General features: G+C 49.0%; 1 protein-coding gene across 1 annotated transcript in view; it reads right to left on the minus strand.

The window, feature by feature from the left end:
* Positions 1-18,252, minus strand: part of TCERG1L (transcription elongation regulator 1 like) — a 67,259-nt gene extending 49,007 nt beyond the window's left edge. The window contains exons 1-5 of the mRNA XM_086752832.1: positions 18,130-18,252; positions 17,863-17,994; positions 16,555-16,701; positions 15,504-15,684; positions 6,372-6,554 (exon numbers count right to left, since the gene is read on the minus strand). Of these exons, the coding sequence (XP_086608958.1) occupies positions 6,372-6,554; positions 15,504-15,684; positions 16,555-16,701; positions 17,863-17,994; positions 18,130-18,252 (766 nt within the window). The remainder of the gene's footprint in view (positions 1-6,371; positions 6,555-15,503; positions 15,685-16,554; positions 16,702-17,862; positions 17,995-18,129) is intronic.
* Between the last annotated feature and the right edge of the window lie 236 nt (positions 18,253-18,488).

Raw genomic sequence — 18,488 nt, forward strand, 5'->3', positions numbered from 1 at the left:
GGGAAGGGACCATTCAAGCCCACCCAGTCCAACCCCCTGCCAGGAGCAGGGACATCTCCAACCAGATCAGGTTGCTCAGAGCCCCGGCCAACCTGGCCTGGAATGTTTCCAGGGATGGGGCATCCTCCGCCTCTCTGGGCAACCTGGGCCAGGGTTCCACCACCCTCAGTGTAAGACATTTCTTCCTGAATTTCCTGCCAAAACCCCAGCCAGCGTTCCTCAGCCCTGCAGCCCGCTGGCCCATCCCAACCCCACCAGCGAGAGGAGCAGAACAAACCTCCAGGTAACTGCAAGGAGCTGGAGATGTCCAACCTCACCCCTTAATTTCTTATATTCCTTTCCCCAGAAAAAATATTTCTCATGGACAAATTTCATCTCACCTCACCCAATCTCACCTACGAGAGCAGTGAGCAACGGGGGAGGGAAGACGTCAGGCTGAGCTTAAGGGTTTCATTCACAGGAGTAACTCCGCCGCCACGTGAGCTTTCCCCAGCGTGTGCTGTGCCCACTCCGAAACAGCATTCCTTCCGTCTGCTGGGGAAGAGAAGCTGATTCTTCCAAAAAACACCATAAAAATAACCAATTGCTGTTACGAAAATGCGGTTTGTATGAGCAGAATTTGCTAAAGAAGCAAGCTGAGAGGGACAGGAAGGAGCACGTAGAGAAACACGGGCATTAAGCGCCGGTTTTAACACAGAACGTTACTGGGCCGTTACGGTACTGATAGGAAAAATACTTAGTCACTTCCCAGCTGCTCTGTGGCAGCCTAAGACATTACATTTAAACCATTAAATAATCCTGAAAGCAAGGGAACAGGTGGCAAATGGTTGATATGGCAGATGGTGCCTTTTTTAATATTTGCACTCACTGCTAATTTAGAGTCCATCACCACAGACTCGTCCCTTACCTTTCTCGCTCCAATAATTAAGAAACTGTCTGTGAGGGTACGAGAACAACCACCTCAATTCTTAACTCAGCCGCCATAAAAGCGGTATTAGAGCCTACTAGATAACCCGTACCTCAGCTACTCCACACAACTCTTTATGTTCCCTAAGTTTATTGCATTTGTTTTTTTTTTTTTTTTTAATAGAGAGTCCTCTTGAAAGCCTTGGCTGGATAGTGCTGGAAAATTAAGTGTTCTCCTCACCAGCAGAGCAAATCAGCATGAAGATGCAGCCCAGATCACCGAGTAGCTGCATCTCCACAAGCTCCCATTTAGTTTTTATGTTAAATCTGGCACGAAAACTAAGTTAACAGCATGGCTGACATTAAATATTTACGGGAACATTTTGCCTGGTACATGTATGAGCAGAACCACCAGTGGATGAAAAAGAAGAAAGGGAAAATGGAACAAATAACCCAAAATGGAGCTCCAACAGCATTGCTGGAACCTTCTCCATGTCTCCGAACGGTTGTCCTCATGCACTGCAGATCGCATAGAAACACTGCGCTAAGACATCTCTCACCATACGGTGTCTCTGAACGGCTCCATCTCCTCGGCATGTGAATTTTCTCCTGGTGAACATTCCCAGGCACAGTGCCCGAGGCAAGGCTGTCCCCAGCAGGGACCATCTCTGTGTGGATCAAAACCCATTTGGAGGGAGAACTGGACAGCAAGAGACGATTCCCCGGGCTGGGGGAGAGACGGAGGCGACGGTCCAGGCCTGACCACAGCCAGGCCCATCTCTGCGTCACCAGTAACCCCAAGGCTCCACTTTGAACCCTTCCTTACAAGCTTTTACACCCTCTCTTAATCCCACTTGATGGAGACAAGTTATTCAAAGCAACCTGAACTTTTTTCAAGAAGCATTGGTTACAACACACTTGGCGCTTGCAAACAATTTAACTTAAATCATAAGGTTCTCTAAACAAACCTTAAAAATTATCCTTAAAAAGGATCATTTAACAGAAGAGCCAGAGAAGGCCCCACACCTTTTTGGGATGCAAACCTTCAGAACGCAGAAGCTACATCCCAAAGGTCAGGGTGCCACGTGCCAAGCATGCATCTCAGGTTCACCCAGCTGCCTGCCCTCTGCTTAAGGATGGTCTCCAGCTTGGTTGAGGCTTATCTCATACTGCATGGAAGACCCCACACAGTTTTTATTTCTTACCAGCTTAAAACTCCAAAACCTGCTCCAGCCAAGTTCTGCGAAGGGCTGCCACCAGCACTCCGTGTTTTAGTGCGTTAGAAGTGGAGCTCACCATAAGGGAACGATAACAGACACCACATTAAACCCAAGGAAACCTCAACGAAAGAGAAAGAGCCCATCAAAGGCCCTGTCCATGAAAGAAAATTGAAATGTTTAATGTTGTTAAAAGTATCAGGGAAAAAAGGACTTGTGTAAACAAACATGGCATCAACACAGCATGCTCCCAGCTTCTTGGCAAAGTCCGGAATTAATTAAGACAGAACTCCACACTCTGGTGGATGGAAAAGAGAATAATGTATCTGGGAATTGTACAAATACCTAGCAATGATATTACAGAACTGATCACCACGGGACTTGTCTTGAAGGGTCTGAGGTCAGCAATTTTTAGATGAGATTGGCTGAAGAGGAGAAAGTCTGGAAATCCAGTCTGAGGGACACCAGCTTCCATCTGCACAAGTGTCAGTGTCAGACTCCTCCAGAAACTAATCAAGCTGCTCTCTAGGAAAGAATTCTGGGATTTTCCCCACATATTTCCACACAATTTTCTCTCTTTTTTTTTTTTTTTTTAAAAAGCCAAATGAGAGGTGACTAACCAACCCAAACCAGCCCGGCGGATCCTAAAGTGGAGAGCAGAAGAACACTTTCTCCCAGCTGTGGGGACCAGAAGCCCAGGCCCCCCCATCGCATCTCCCAGAGCACAGCTGGAGGAGCCCAACCACAGACGTGGCTCCTGAAGGGCTGGGAGGGATAACATGCCTTCCAGGTGGCTACCAAACACAGATTTGCTCCATCTGAAATCATTACCAAATAAAGATAATAATAATTTTTGAAAAGGAACTTCAACACAGACGTTCTCCATGCACATTATAGAATCATAGAATGGTTAGGGTTGGACATTCATCAAAGCTGGGATTTTTTTCAAGTGTGGGTAAGGCTTGGGAAGGAGAGACAACACTGCTCCCTTGTCTTCTGCTTAAAATATCGCTGACTCCTCACCTTCAGAAAGTCAACAGCACCTTAACTCCTAAACTCCACGACGCGTTTACACAGCTCCTGATGAGGTCAATGGCAGAAACCATCTCTTACAGGTTGGGAACAGCCATGTCCAGTTGTGTGAGCAGTGCATGAGCCCCAGCACAAAACCAGAACGGCGCTGGTATGCCATTTCACCCCCCGCACTGAGACACGGAGCAGTAACATCAACTTATTCAAACAAAAACTGAAGTGTAGGGTATTTTATGTTTCTTCTCTGCCATAAATTTATTCCATCGTTAAAAGTTTCTAAGATCAGCGTGATGCCAAAACCACAAAAATGATGAGAGAAGCTTCTCCCATCGCAGAGCCAAGGGAGCGGCGCATCCTCCTCCCATCAGCTTGTCCCCAGGGCGAGAGCCGGCAGGATCCTCCCCAGCATCCCGCGCACGGGACGGCTGCAAAACCTCCTGAGCTCCCCCGGTGTCCTGTAGTCCATTACAGCTCTACTTCTGATGTTCTTTTACAAGATGTAGAATAAAATGTATTAAAATGAACTTGGAAAAGTTACCACTGCATTCTGCATACTTGGAGTTCTCCTTAATTCATAGTATCCAAAATTCATGGAAGCTCCAAAAAACTCGCTCTGCGAGGCCAGAAAATCGCGTCGGCCAGCATGCACCACTATATCTCCCCGACAGCCCACCCTGTTCCACTAACTCGCTATTTCTTACTAGCTCAACGAGTTCGCTAATTAGGCTGAGAGAAAGGAACCCAGTTGCACCGTAAGGCTGCCAAACTAATCATACTAAAAGACCTCCTTTGAAGTAAATATTCAATTATGAGATTATTGATTAACAAACCGCTGTGATTAGAAGCACAGTGCTGCACAAGGTGGGATTATAACACCCATCTCCAGCATAACCAATTAACAGTGTGTAACTAACTACACAACCTTCAGCCGTACAGGGACCAAGATATATGGAGATTTAGGTTGGAAATAATTTAATGTTTCGTTTCCTAAGTTCATTCCTACCATCTGAACACTGCCTCGCATAAACTTCGGACAAGGCGAATGCGAGAAGCTCATTAATTACCACGTTACGTTACAAGTCACACACAGACCAAGGAAGACGCAGCTGCCCCGGGGCCCGCAGATCACACTCCCTCCCAGCCGCGTTTCTCTGAGAACGATAAGCCGTCTTTAACGAACCCGACACCCAGACGTGTTTAATGGAGGGGACAGCTGCCTTTGGCCAACTGGCCATTTTTTTCTTGTAAGTGAAGTTAAACCCAGCGGCAGCACCTCACCCGCCGCGTTTCAGCAGCAGATGTGGGGGCAGCCCCAGCCTGCGCAGAGTCCACGCCGCGTTTACAGCTCCCGCAGGTCCTTCTCCCCACTTTTCACTCACACCTATGGAAAGCCTGGCTCCTTCGCTGGCACCACAGGAACCCTCGCCCCTCTCCCATCAGCTGGCTGTGGCTATGCTGCCCTGGAGCCAGGCGGAGGATGCCGGCCCCAAGGCCACCCAAACGCTCCTTCCCTCCCACCAGCCCAGCACCGACTGAGGAAGCTCTTCATCAAGCTGCTGTTGACAAAGATTATTTAAACCCAGCACCTTCGAGTCCTCTTCTCCACCGGCACAATAAAAGGAATTTCATTAAAATGCTTCATGTAAGCCTTTGCGAAGGCGGTGGCCTTCCCTCCAGAGATGGTGATTAATAGAGAGAATGGCTAGCTGAATCTCAGGTTCCTTGTACATGGACCAGGCATCTTCAAGATTTCTTCTCAGAAAAGCTACTATATATTCTGCAGGAGCAAACACCCAGAAGTGTGTGGTTTACTGTGAGTGACGGATAATAGGATGATTGCTCAGGCACTCAAAGCGTGACACCCATCATACACAAGGAAAGCAACAATTACCATGGCCTCACACGTTTATCACCGCAGAGCCGAGCCGGTTACCACAGTGGCAGAGCTTCCCGGCATTACAACGTTCGATCACGCGTTAGGCAGAGCTCACCTCCGCAGCTGTACATCAAAAGTCCAGCGACAGCTCCTTCCCACTTCACCCCAGCATCTCCGTTCAGGGAAGAACACATCTAGCAGGTGATTCTGCTTTTCAGCACAGACAAAGAATGATTCCTTTCCCCTTTGGATTCTCCTCTAAGATGCTCACTTACAAACAGCCAAAACGGTTCCTGTGGGACAAATACTCTGCGGGCAGCGTCGCCAACTCCCTGCCCTACAGCAAAGACTGAAGGACCTGTACCTGCACTCCGGGGCAGTTTGCTCTCCAGGCTCCCCAAACACAAGCACAGTCCGTACGCCCTTGGCAGGCGTTTATCCGGGCGATCCTAACGGCTGCTCAACAGGAACAATAATTACGGAGATACGTTTCTCACAAAGATTTCACCTGAACACTGAAAATCCTAACTGCACACCTTCTGCAGAATTCAATCTCGCTGTGTCTTGCTGTGTTACACTTCAAGAACTAAAAAGATGAAAAATGCACCCTCATTTACGTTTTTAAGTTAATTGCTATGTAACATTTCTAAATATAGCCTTAAGCATTCCAGGTACGAACAGTTTCAAGAATTACCCTAAAGACTTTGAACCAGACTTCCGCAGCGAGTCAGGGATGCCGCTGTGCCTCCCTGGCTGCCGTGTTCAGAAAGCTGCTGCACAAAGTCGTACCAAGAAAATAGCATTCCTTCCAGTATGCAGCCGCATCTAAACCTATTGCAAAAAAATACAAAACCATGGCTATGTTCTTCCAGCATATTTTATAATTATAGACATCCAAACAATCTACTTAGGTCTCAACCAAATATTACTGTATGTCGAGCAGACACCTTCCGGCTGTCAACACCGCAAACCGAGGATTTGGTGATCTCCAAATAGGTTGGAAAAAGCTTTCCAAAAGCTTTTGAAAAGCTACGGCCATGCTTTCTCACACAAGTCCCTAATACAAGAGAGGATGCAACCCAGTTCGTACAGTGTCCGTAAATGTCCCGGCGACACAAATATTGCAAATGCATGTGGAGTTTTGAACCCAACTTTTAACACACAATTTCAGAGAACGCCTCTAAACTGCACCAGAAAAAAATAACGTCACTTCCAGATGACAGTAACACCACCGCATCCCCGAGCATCTACCAACACGCACCCAAACTCACACCCAGAACCCTCTCTGCTGCAAAGCCAAGATAAAAACCTGCTTATTAGTGCCACCCGCGCGACCTTACCTGGAAACGGCGAAGCCAAGACTGGAATTCTGATAGGGGAGAAGGTCAGCACGCGGCAGGGCTGGACGCCGGGCGCCGAAGGTCCCTGAGGGGCTTCAGGCTCCACCGCCACCATGGCCGCGGTGGCCGCCAGCGCCAGGGTCTGGTTGCCACCAACTGGTTTAAGGCTATTCTGGCAACCACCTGCGGAAGGGTGAGATAAAGCAGGTTTTATTTTTAATTGGAAACCAGTGGATTTACCTAAAATTATGTTTTCAGCATTCTGAATTTCAACGCAAGACGGAACAAAAGCTGGCAACATTTCCCACGTGGCCTCCGCTGTTTGCCTGTCCCCTTTAGTGAGACACTAAATTTTGAATATATGATATAATGTATTTTCTAAGGACTCTCAAAGCCTCTTTCCTAACATTCTTAAAGCCCTAGCTTGTGGCTGGTGCATTTTCAGCCATTAAACCCCACATATGTGAACATACCATTATAATCCAGAGGGACAGGACAGGACTGAGTCACACACAAACCGTGCAGAGTTATTTAATTTAAATTACGAAGCCAAATATTTGAACACATTGGTCGGCATTTTCTTCAGCTCCTAGAGCTTCATAACGATGCACGATCACGCTTATTCTGAATTTTCCTGAATATAAGTTGCCCCATTTCAAATCCGAGTGGTTTTGTTACTTGCTGTATTAACCATCCACTGTTACCGCGACCTGCCCGGCTGTTCTCCTGCATTAGGCACACAAGTTTTACAAGTTTCAGGTACCCGCATCCTTCATCTCGGAAACACGCCATGCAGGGACCTTCCGATGGTTTTACACGGGAACTCAGACATCCCACAAATCAAGGCCCAAACGCGTGTCAGACTGTGTAACATTCACCTAACAAGCTGTGGGGAGAGACCTTCAGAGCTCAATCTTGGCTAAATATGTTAAACAAACAAGAAAACAAGTCGTAAAAAATCTTAAGGAGAAAATCTAATTTGACAAACACCAGCTGTTGCTCCCTCTACACTGAGCTATGTATTCAAAAATTAAGCAATCATTAGCTTATTATGTCATTTAGCAAATGTTTTCAGTGCATGTGGAAATCCTTCAGGCAGTAAGAGCCAACTGTAGCGCTGCGAAAAAAAAAAATCACTGTTTGATCAGACTCCTTGCTTCAGACACACCATGAGCTTGCAGGGTTTCTTCTTCCACGTACGTATCTGCGAGGAAAACAGGAGACCACGGGAAGCGGGACCCTCGGAGCTGCGTCGCTCCGAGCAGACACCTACAGCTGAGCAAGCCCAGCGGAGATCGCATTTCCCTACGCAGCCCGGACGCCTCATCCAGGCTTCTCCATCCTCCCCTGGCTTCAGGCACCTAAAAAGATTTGACTTTCAAACGCCAACCGCTGTTTTGTTCTGAGCTGGGGTTGGGGAAAGAGCGGCTCCGTGGCTTTTGGACAGGAACCTGCTCTGCTGCAGCCCTGGGGCTCCTGAGGCCATCTATTATATCAACTTTGGGGAGCTTTGCTCCTTTATAAACAATTATCTGCCCAAAAAAAAAATACGCTTTCTGCATGTAGAAAAACAGAAGTCAAATAGTTTCAGTAAGCATCACAAAAACAACCTTCTATTACTTCTACTGCATTTGTCAATTCCAAGAAGAACTCATTTAACACACCTGCATACACACTAATTAACAGGCACACAGGCAAAAAACCCACAGATATTGCAGTTTTGACAATGCAGTCATGGAGAGATGAAAAGCAGATTATTCTGCCAGAGATACAATGGAAATTTTAAAAATAAATTAAAAAAAAAAGAAATTAACGTCAACTAATCCAGCTGTTTAATGCAAGTTTAGTGCTCATTCACCTGAGGACTGGACCAGACCATCATGTCAAACACCTGGCCTCCAAGAACCCACCCACATCCCTAATTCCAGCTGTCTGCAGTTGGGAAAAATCCGCAAAACATCTGAAAACTACCCTTGTCTAGAAAAATCACTTTTCCACTGGTTTCCTACCGGGTACACGAGCAGAAAGGTTGTTTACTCCTCATTTGATTCTTCTATTTTGGAGAAAGAGAGGCGAGTTCCCCAAAGAGCCCAGGAAAGCAGCAGAATACGACAAGCCTCCGTTGCTTGGGTAGCCGAAGTCTTCCACCAGCACGGATGAGCAACGCTCCTGAAGCGGGGCTTCCTTATGAAAGTTTCATCAGTTCCCTTATTAAAGTTTCATCAGCCAGTTGAAAGGGAAGTTTGGGCGATTTCCCTGCCTTTGATGAAGCTCTCTCTCCCTCTCTCCCACTAAATAATTCCGTGAAGAAAGGACTACCCCGTAATTGTTAATACTGGAGAGGAGAGCGCGGGGAGGGTGCCCGGGGGGTCACCAAGCCCACTCTCCGGCTTTGCATTCAACTAAGCAATCACCCGAGCAATTTATCGACCTCTAACATAGCACGTGGTTTGCCAAAGCGACTGGACGCTGGCCCAGGACGTGACTTGTTGAGAGCAGGGACTTCCACCTGCACTCGGGATTGCCGGAGAGAAGTTCTTCTCTGAAACAAACCAGATTGTGTAAGTATTTCCAAAAACTTCTTGAAAGGGTTTTTTAGAATCATCGTTTATCAACTCACATTTACATGAGGTTCCAAGAGCGAAACGCCTTGAAAATAGCAGTAAAATACCATCATTGGTACACTCTTGAGGGGAAAACCCCACAATTTTTTTCTAGCAATGGTGGATCCCCCAAATCTGTTTTCACCAAGTCACGCTACGTCCTAGGCAGTAAGGTAGCCTTTTGTCTGCCAAAATAACAAAACCCATCTCAATGTCCTTCCCTGCCTTCCAGCTCTGCTCTCACGCAAGCAAATCAGAGGGAAATATCTGAGATGAGCAGCACATTTTGATGGGAAGCAACTGACGAGCAGAGAGCAGCTGAAGAAGCAACGAGTGGCTTCAGTACATCCAAGGAGTTGCTGGTTGGATTTGGACTCTCCTCACTTCGAGCAGCGGCACATGTTCCCTGAATTTAAAAGCCAAATTCCCAGCTTTCTCAACAAACTGTCCCTTAGGCTGGTTGAAGATCAAACGCAACATGCTGAGTGGAAAGAAAAAAGCAGGAGGTCCAAGTTTAGTGGGCCAGGGGCAAACTTCATATCTGTAGACATTTTGTGAAAATCAGGATTTTATTTTTTTTATTATTAGAGAATTCTTCATGAATGGGTAGAAGCTAGAAAGGTGAGTTACTTTTTTATTGTTTTATTCATCAGCAGGATGAGAAGGCTGTTTACCACAAGCCCTTGGATCAAGCACTAGCTCTTCTCCTTGCTCCGCTCCACTCTCTACCATTTCAGAGCTATTTTCTGGTGCCATGAAGTCAAGAGGACCTACACCCCTCATCTGACTGAGACACCATTCCTTGGCGCCTTGGAAGAACACGAATTTATAGCCCAGCATCGATACTTGCAGAAGGCGGCAGACGACTGAGAACCCACTGGCCCCGCTACCAAAATTGCATATGGTCTGAAACGTCAAGTGCTGAGCGGCTGCAGTGGCATTTATCAATCAATACGACGAAGCCACGGATTGACCTAAACAGCTTATTTATCCAACGCAAAGGAAAAGATATTGATATCCCTATCTTCTGCAGCCCAGAGGGAGGAAAAATAGCTTATTGTCTTCTCCATTTGTAAACTCCAGCTGCTGCACAAGCCTGCCAGTAACAGCAGCACTCACTGCTCATTTTCCTGCTCATATGCAATAAATAAAAATACCTGGCTCCTCCCAAAGAAGAGCAGCCTCTGCAGATCACTGAAAGATCTGGATGTCTCCACATCGAGCTCTTGGGGCCAGATGGGACAGTACTAGGAGAGTCAGAGCTACAAGCCTTCCCCATAAACACATCACGTGGAGGTTTGTTTCTATACTTTAAGTGAAAAAAATGTTAACTGGGCTGAGGTTTGCACTGGACTTTGGCAGATAACAGAAAAAGCACAAACTGAATAAGGAAAATAAGAACTCAGTAAAGGCTGTGATTGAAGTCAGAGACTTAATCAAATGTTTGTCTCTGCAGTGCCTGAATGCTCCACAAATAAAGAGGGTTTTCATGGCATTTTGGGGATATTCAGGTTCCTGCAGTGCTATTCTTGTTTTACAACCAGGGACCCCTAGCACGTGCACATTAAATACAAGAGAATCCAACTGGAGAGCCCCAGAAACCGACTACCTGTATAGACACACGTGCTTCAAATAGGAAGCTTCCCACCTACAGAAGGTGGGAGGTCCTGTGGCATGAGTTTCAAAACTGGTAAAAAACCTAAGAAAACTGAACCCAAACTTACCACAAAGCAACCACGTTTCTTCCTAGATTTGTAATGTCTGAAATCCAAACTGAAATGACCTAGAAATCTGTATTTGCACATATATGCAGATACAGCCAAAAACTTGTTGTGAACGATATCAGATCAGTTCTGTGAGGGTTAGTGGGACTGAAAGAAAGAAAAGGATACTGGCAGGAAGGATCAAAATTTCAATCTACATAGGACCAGCAGTGCTAAAGCAATCTAGTGAAAGGATAGACATGAACTGATTTCTGATTTCAGCATCAATGTATGGAAGAGCAGGAAGATTGCTTTTGAGCAAAGAGGCACTGTGGAAACGTAGAGGCAGCAGCGAAGCTCTGACTTAGCAGAAAATACTGTCTATTGAAAAATCATTCCACAAAAAAAAAAAAAAAACCAAAAGAAAACACAACAACAAAAATGTGATTTCAGACAACTGTTTTCCTTCAAGGAAGCCAACACTGAAAAACATGGAAAGCCTTCCTCCTGTTCCAAATGAAAAAAAAATACTCTGAGCATTTTGCTGAAGATGAAAACCATTCAAACGCTTTCACCTCCCAGCCTCTCCTCCCGGCTCTCACAAGGCTCCGGAAGGAGGCCCCCGGGAATGCTCCATGTTTGCCATAACACGTTCCTCTGCGTACACCTGAAGACGTCCATAGCACCAGGGCCAGTCCAACGCTCAAGATCAGTAAGAAAATGCAATTTATGTTGAAATACAGAAAAAAAAAAAATTAAAAAAAACACTTGAGGATTGTCAAGCGTTTCAAAATGAAACCAGATGTTCAAATGCTAGACTTGTGTAAGTGCAAGAAGACAGCATCCAGGCTCCATGATTCACCCCAAACCTCGCCAAAGCTCCTGTACCACAAACACTCTGTTTTCAAGGTTATGCAGGTCTCCAAATTGCTACCGAGCAACTGACCATGACTTGAACCCCTAGAAACTCTTAAGGGCATTTATTCAAGAAGCCATTGGCAAGATTTACAGAAGCAACCTTCATTTGTTTGGGGGTGCTGCTGGACGAGAAGCTCAACATGAGCTGGCAATGCATGCTTGCGGCCCAGAAGGCCAACCGCATCCTGGGCTGCATCAAGAGGAGCGTGGCCAGCAGGTCAAGGGAGGGGATTCTGCCCCTCTGCTCCGCTCTGGGGAGACCCCACCTGGAGTACTGCGTCCAGTTCTGGAGCCCCCAACATCAGAAGGCCGTGGAGCTGCTGGAGAGGGTCCAGAGGAGGCCACGCAGATGCTGAGAGGGCTGGAGCAGCTCTGCTGTGAGGCCAGGCTGGGAGAGCTGGGGCTGTTCAGCCTGGAGAAGAGGAGGCTCCGGGGAGACCTGAGAGCGGCCTTCCAGCACCTCAAGGGGGCTGATAGGAAAGCTGGAGAGGGACGTTTGACAAGGGCCTGTAGTGGCAGGAGGAGGGGTGGTGGCTTTAAGCTGGCAGAGGGCAGGTTTAGATCAGACGTGAGGAAGAAATCCGTCCCTGCGCGGGCGGGGAGGCGCTGGGGCCGGTGGCCCAGAGGAGCTGTGGGTGCCCCGTCCCTGGCAGTGGCCAAGGCCGGGCTGGCCGGGGCTGTGAGCGCCCTGGGCTGGTGGGAGGTGTCCCTGCCCAGGGCAGGGGGGGGAACTGGGTGGGCTTTAAGGTCCCTTCCAGCCCAAACCTCTCCATGATTCTATGATTTCTATGTGCTTGCAGCACTGGTTGTGGCCAGGATTTGGTTCAGGCATGGAGGGGAATTCCATATCGCAGGCTAAGGGTCTCCCTACAGAATTCCCAAGTCTGAATGCAGACAATCTGCTCAACAGCACGACACCCTGAAATGAGCTGCAGGTATTAGGGCCTTCGGTAAAGAGCCCAGTAAAGACATTATATTACTGGTTCTACTGGAGCGCCCACACAGTGTCAGGTTTAGCATCACACTGGTGTTTCCTGGAGAGCCAGCAAGCTTTCATCCCTGCAAATGCTGGAGCCTGTGCAATGAGAGAGACAATTCCAGGAGACACTGGCTCACTACGCCTGCATTTCATTGTCTCCTGCTTGCTGAAGGGTGACTAACAAATTCCAAGCGCTGTAAGCCATCATCTCAACAAAATCACTGAGTTTTTGACCTCCATGGGGACGCTTGAAGAGATGACAACACACTTCACCTGTACCTCCTGCTCCCTCCCTCACAGGAGGCTGGATGACAGGCTTGCTCTCCAAGGTTTCCTGGGAAAACCGGCTCGAACACACCAGTAAGAACTCATCCTTTGCAAGGAACCACTGTTGGCAATGCTCCTGAGAACCAGGAAGGCCAAACTGCAAAAACATACCTTGAAACATTTCAAACCGCTTTAATAGCATTGGTAATAGCTAAAGCCCTGAACATGACGTGCCAAAGGGCCACAGCTTCCATCTAACGGGTGCCACCAAGGGGCCCTGCATGTGTTTCTTCATCCAGTGGCCACCGACCGCACGGGGACGTGCCCAACACGCAGATGCCACGGGGGCACACCTGACTGGGATCAAACCAGCCCCGACTGCACCCACCCCGCAGGAAACAAAAGTATGAATCCTTTCTCTGCAAAAGTATCTAGATGCTGCCTTCCTGACAAACCACGCAGTATCCAGCAGACATAAAACAAGCTATCATTCCTAGGTGGGAGAACAGAACGTCGCTATTAGCTTTAGATACACCAAGCGGTAAGCACATAAATTCACGGTTTGCAATACGCGCGAGAATAATAGCCGCTTCCTTTTCTTACAGAAAACAACACCTCCCGGTAGCTGCAGCTCGCAGCTGTTAAATTTGTGCATTACCATTTGCCAGACTCCAATACCTCACTCCGTTATCTTTGTAACGTTGCTGATACATTGAGGAAACAATTATATCATTACCCACAACCGCACAACGCAAACCTGCCGTACGACCGACACCCAAAACGAATACAGCCGCACAGCCTGCAAAAAGCTTATTAACTTCTCCGTTTGAGCCACTTAACGAAGCAATCTGCTCCGTGTGTTTTTATTGCTCTTCATATTAAGTGTAAAGATTATATAGGAACTGCTTCCAGCGCTACCGAAACACCTCCTAGCAGCGGCTTCCGACTGCGGCGGCGGGGCGCCGGTACTGCCCTCCTGCAGTAACGCCACCGCCGCGCGCACCTCTCCGCATGAGCCCCGGGGCTCCCGCACGGCCGGGGATGCTATTGGATTAGCATTGATTGCGTCAATCAGAAATGACATTTAAAGAGGGACGGGAAGATTTCGGAAGATGGTTGGGGGGGGTCACAGTGCTCCTCCCTCACCTCTGGCACCCAAACGGGAGCTCAGTGCGTTTCTGAAGAAGTGGCAGCCAACACTGAGCACGCTGCCGGAGGAAGAGTTGGACCCGCCTGAAGATCTCCTGCGAAAACAGGCTTGAGTGCGCCCGACTCTTCTTTTCTCTGTCCTCCTCACAGCCCACAAACGCGGCATCAGACTGGGAATGCCCCTGCTCTGCCCAGCACGCTTCCCTAACCGGCTGCCAGGTACGCTCTTGCCTTACATCTGAAATGTATGTATCACACCTGTATGTGATAAAATACGCTTACACGTGTCTAAAATACTGAAATGTTTTAAACATGCATTAACAAACAACGAGCTGTCACTCCCCTGCACAGAACACCTCCCTCACCATCACGCCTGTCCTTAAAACCACGCTTTGAACAGCACATCCTGCCTGGGAACACAGCTCCACCATTCCCCACAGCATCCCGGGAGGAACGCATCAGCGTAGCGGGGTTTCGCCGGCGGCGGTCTCAGCTCCAGTTGAGCATCGGGCGATGCTGGCAGGAGGAGGAGGCAGCGTACTGCAACGGATTGCTAAAACATCAAAACATGGAACCGATTCGAGCGGCTCAACGTGTTTCAACACAGAACAATATTCACTGCTAATTAATCTGGCAAATGAACCCAAACAGTGAGGATCTCTTCCAGCACGCTCTCACTGAATCGCTGCGTTACTGGCAAAAGACAGGAAACTTCCCGCGTGCCACGCGGCTGCAAACACGAAACGCTGCACAGGGCTGAGACCCAGGGCAGGGGGCTCTGCCGCCAGCCGAACGGACGTTACCTTCCATCTAAGGCAGGAGCAACGCCAGCAAGCCATTAAGAATATCCCAATTCTGAATTTAAGAATATACATTAAGGGTTTAAACATCACGAGCATTTTACTTCTTAACCTTTCCTATGAGACAACCGCTATTTCAAACGAATACTGTAACTCCGAAACAGGGAGATTCAGCTTTGCTGCAAGGTATTTTCTGCTCTTTTCCAAGCATAAAGCTTCGCTCATCCGTCAGCAGCTGCGGCATACCTCAGTTATACAGATTAATGGAATTTATTCCACAAAAATCATTGTGCACGGCTGAGCCTTAATGAGATGATGGATCAATTACTCTTCCCTACTGATAGCTGTCTACACAGACCACACCAAGTTCTTAAAATCAGCCGCCAACAGGAGAATTACACATTAACCCCGCAATTTCTTGTTTGACAATAAACCAAATGTGTTGGGAGTGGCTGGCCCCTTCAGTCTGGAAGCTGACAACCAATTACAGAATAATCTGTTATGATCTTCTACAATGACACATTGTCTTTTCTTCCTTTAAAAGTAATTTAGAGGATGAAACTCACTTTGCCAGCAAGGTTCAGATCAAGTGAGAGATTTTCAGCTGAACAGAATGAAACCCCTACTTCAGAAAATGGCTTATGCATCTTTGGGAAGATGCATTTAAAGAAAAAAAAGAAAGTACATGCTTAAATTATTGAAGCCCTACTGACCTGGTATGAGCTGAGGTGCCAGCACCACGGTGGGAAGAGGCCTGGAGGCAGCAGCTGGCCTGGCTATAGCCATAGCGACTTGATTTGCCATTAACAGGGGCTTCTCACTTCCCGGGAAGAGTCTTGATTCCTCAGGATGTATCCACGCTGAATCCAGAGCAAACGCATTATTCAGGTAAATCTGTCCAGCACAAATAAATAAATGAATGTTAAGGTCTGAGATACAAAACTCAGAAATGAAAGTGAGAATAAAGTATCTCCAACTCAATGTTACAGCACAGACAGGATCTCAGTTCAGGGACAAACTTGCAAAAATAGATTGATTTCCGCTCCATAAATGTTGCAGACTGCATTTAGCTGACCATTTAAAAATTAACCAGCTTTTAACACGACTAAACAGCTGAGGCAGCATCACAAAAAGAGAAGAATAGCTGAAAGCAATTGTGTGCCAGACAGAGCTACTCCGGTGCAAGCCCATCTGCAGTCCAGAGGCTTTGGTCGCCTTCCGAACCGCAGAGATGGGGGGCAGGGAGGGAAATAGGATAAAGTCCCCAAGCCAGGTTTTAATTATTCAGGTAGGTAACGTACAGATGGAGGTAACTGTGGGTGGGACGAGGGTGCAGGACTGAGTGACACCCTGGCACCGGGGACGCAGCAGTGCTCGCAGTGATGCCACCGCTGCCAGTGCTGTACCATGGCATCCCTTCTGGGGAAAAGCCCAAGAGTACTCTTCTGGAAGTACCCAGAAAAAAGGGAAAATGGGAAACTCCCACAACCACATCCCATAGTAAAATGAAAACATTCTACTCAACATAATAAAGATTAATACTAAAAATACTTTATTCTTTCTATAGCTTCACAAAAGTGAAGATGTGTAAGTGCTGAGGTAGCCTCCTCCCCTAACCGTCCCTTACAACATTCCTCCTCCACGGGTTTTGCCTGACAAACTACTGACCTCTCGCACGCCTTCACAGTTCCCAAAACCTACAGCGTTTTTCACCTGATCTACTTCAGCCTTAAAAACACTTCAGCGCACCAAGAGCAGACTTACTTTGCAGTTCGGTAGCCTTTTATCAATCCAGTTTTTCCCAGCGTGAGGCGGAACCGTAGACGCATACACAGGTGGGAAAACAGGAACGAATTCCACGCCCGAAGAAGGTGAAAATCCTATGACCGGAGAATGAGCTCCAAATATCCACTTAGGGTGACAAAAACAGGAAGAAAAGTTAAGAAAAAGGGTTTACCCTGAGTAAAGCAATGCTTTTCACTATTTGCTAATTACACAAAAGCTGAGTACAGAAAATTTCAAGCATGTTCTTCAGCCCAGCAACTAGTTGTGTTTCTTAGGCGTTATATCGTGAGCAACACGTGGCGCTGACATTATAAACCGCTTAGAACGCCGTAAATCAGCAGCCTGGCAGTAAGGCAGTCCTTGGCTAATGGCTGCTAGTTGCCAGGGAAGCTTGGTTTTTCTCTCCTCAAACAGAATCTCACACACAAAATACAAACACCCCTAGAAAGTGTTTTTAAAATTCGTCTCGAGGCACAGGAGAACCAAAGGAGATGTCGGAAACGTATTTTCTCTGAACTTAAATCTGTCTGGCAAATGGGTTCGCACAGCAAAACCAGCTCTGCAGTTTATTTAAGTGGTCTCGCACTGGGAATAATCGCTGTTGGGGTTTCATTAGAGCCAGCTCTGCCTGCGTTCTCCCTCCCACTCGCTCCGCTCCCGAACCACCAGAGACGCTCGCGCTCGAAAAGGCTGGAAATCTTCACACGAAATCCGGCCGACACCACAGCACTCGCACCTCTGCTTTATTTTTACTTCTTTCTTGTAAAAAAAAAAAAATAAAATAAAAAAATAAAATAAAATAAAATAAAGACAAGGCAGAACTGTGAGCGCAGATCTCCGCTGCTACAGGACGGACGCTCCAGCCCAGACGCTTTCCTATTTGCGGCGGCCTGCCGGCAGCGATTAATAATTGAAATATCCATCGGGGGAACGCACTGACGAGACAGATCGGCTCAACCGACGTGACTCCAAACTTTAGTCGCTATGAATATTCAAAGAAAAAAAAAAATATATCCGGAGCACTTGACGTTCTGGTCAGAGCAGCGGGGCGTTTCGGGGCTCTGCCGGCAGAGAACGCGCCCTGCGGCCGCCGGGACCGGCTGAGGGCGAGCGGCCTCGCCGCGGGGACCGGCTGCCGCTCCCCCCCGGGAAAGCCCCGCCGCAGGGCTCCGAGTCCCGCCGCTGTCACCTGTCCCCCATCTGCGCTCCTCACGCCCACTCCCACGGGCGGGCGGCTGCCGGTGCCGCGGTGGCTCCGCTCCCCGGGGCTGGCGATGGGCTCCGGACAGCGGCGGAGGCGACAAACTTCAGCCCCTCAACCACCCCTCCCCCCGCCCCCGGTCCGGTTTGGCCCGGTCCGGCCCGCGCCCCCCTCACCTGCCCGTGGTGGTCGGCGGCGGCGAGCAGCGGCAGGAGCGGCTGGCAGGGGACGCGCCAGCCCGGGGCGGCCCGCAGCAGGGCGGCGGGAGGGGGCGCGGGCGGCGGCGGCAGCAGCAGCGGCGGAGGCGGCGGCGGCGGGGCGGGGGGAGCCCCGGCGGAGCCGCAGCCGCCGACCCTCAGCAGCCCCGCGGCGGCCGGGACCACCCACGCCCAGGGGGGCGGCGGCGGGGGGGGCGGCTCGGCGGCGGGAGCCCAGAGCAGGGGCGGCGGCCGCTTGGCTGCGGGAGCCGGCAGCATCCTACATGGCACGGGGCGCGGCGGAGCCGGAGCCAAAGCCGGGCCGACCCACGCTCCGCTCCGCTCCGCTCCCCGCCGCCGCTGCCGAGTGAAACTCCACTTCGCGGCGGGGCGCCGCCGGTAGAGCTCCGCCCGGCGCGGGGCGGGGGGCGTGGGGAGGGACGGGGCGGGGGGCTGGGGCTGGGGCTGGGGCCGCCCCGGGGGAGGGGGGAACCGGTAACCGGCCTGGCCGGCCT

Source organism: Chlamydotis macqueenii, chromosome 7 (assembly GCF_036417535.1).
Source record: "Chlamydotis macqueenii isolate bChlMac1 chromosome 7, bChlMac1.mat, whole genome shotgun sequence".
NCBI classification, from domain to species: Eukaryota; Metazoa; Chordata; class Aves; order Otidiformes; family Otididae; genus Chlamydotis; species Chlamydotis macqueenii.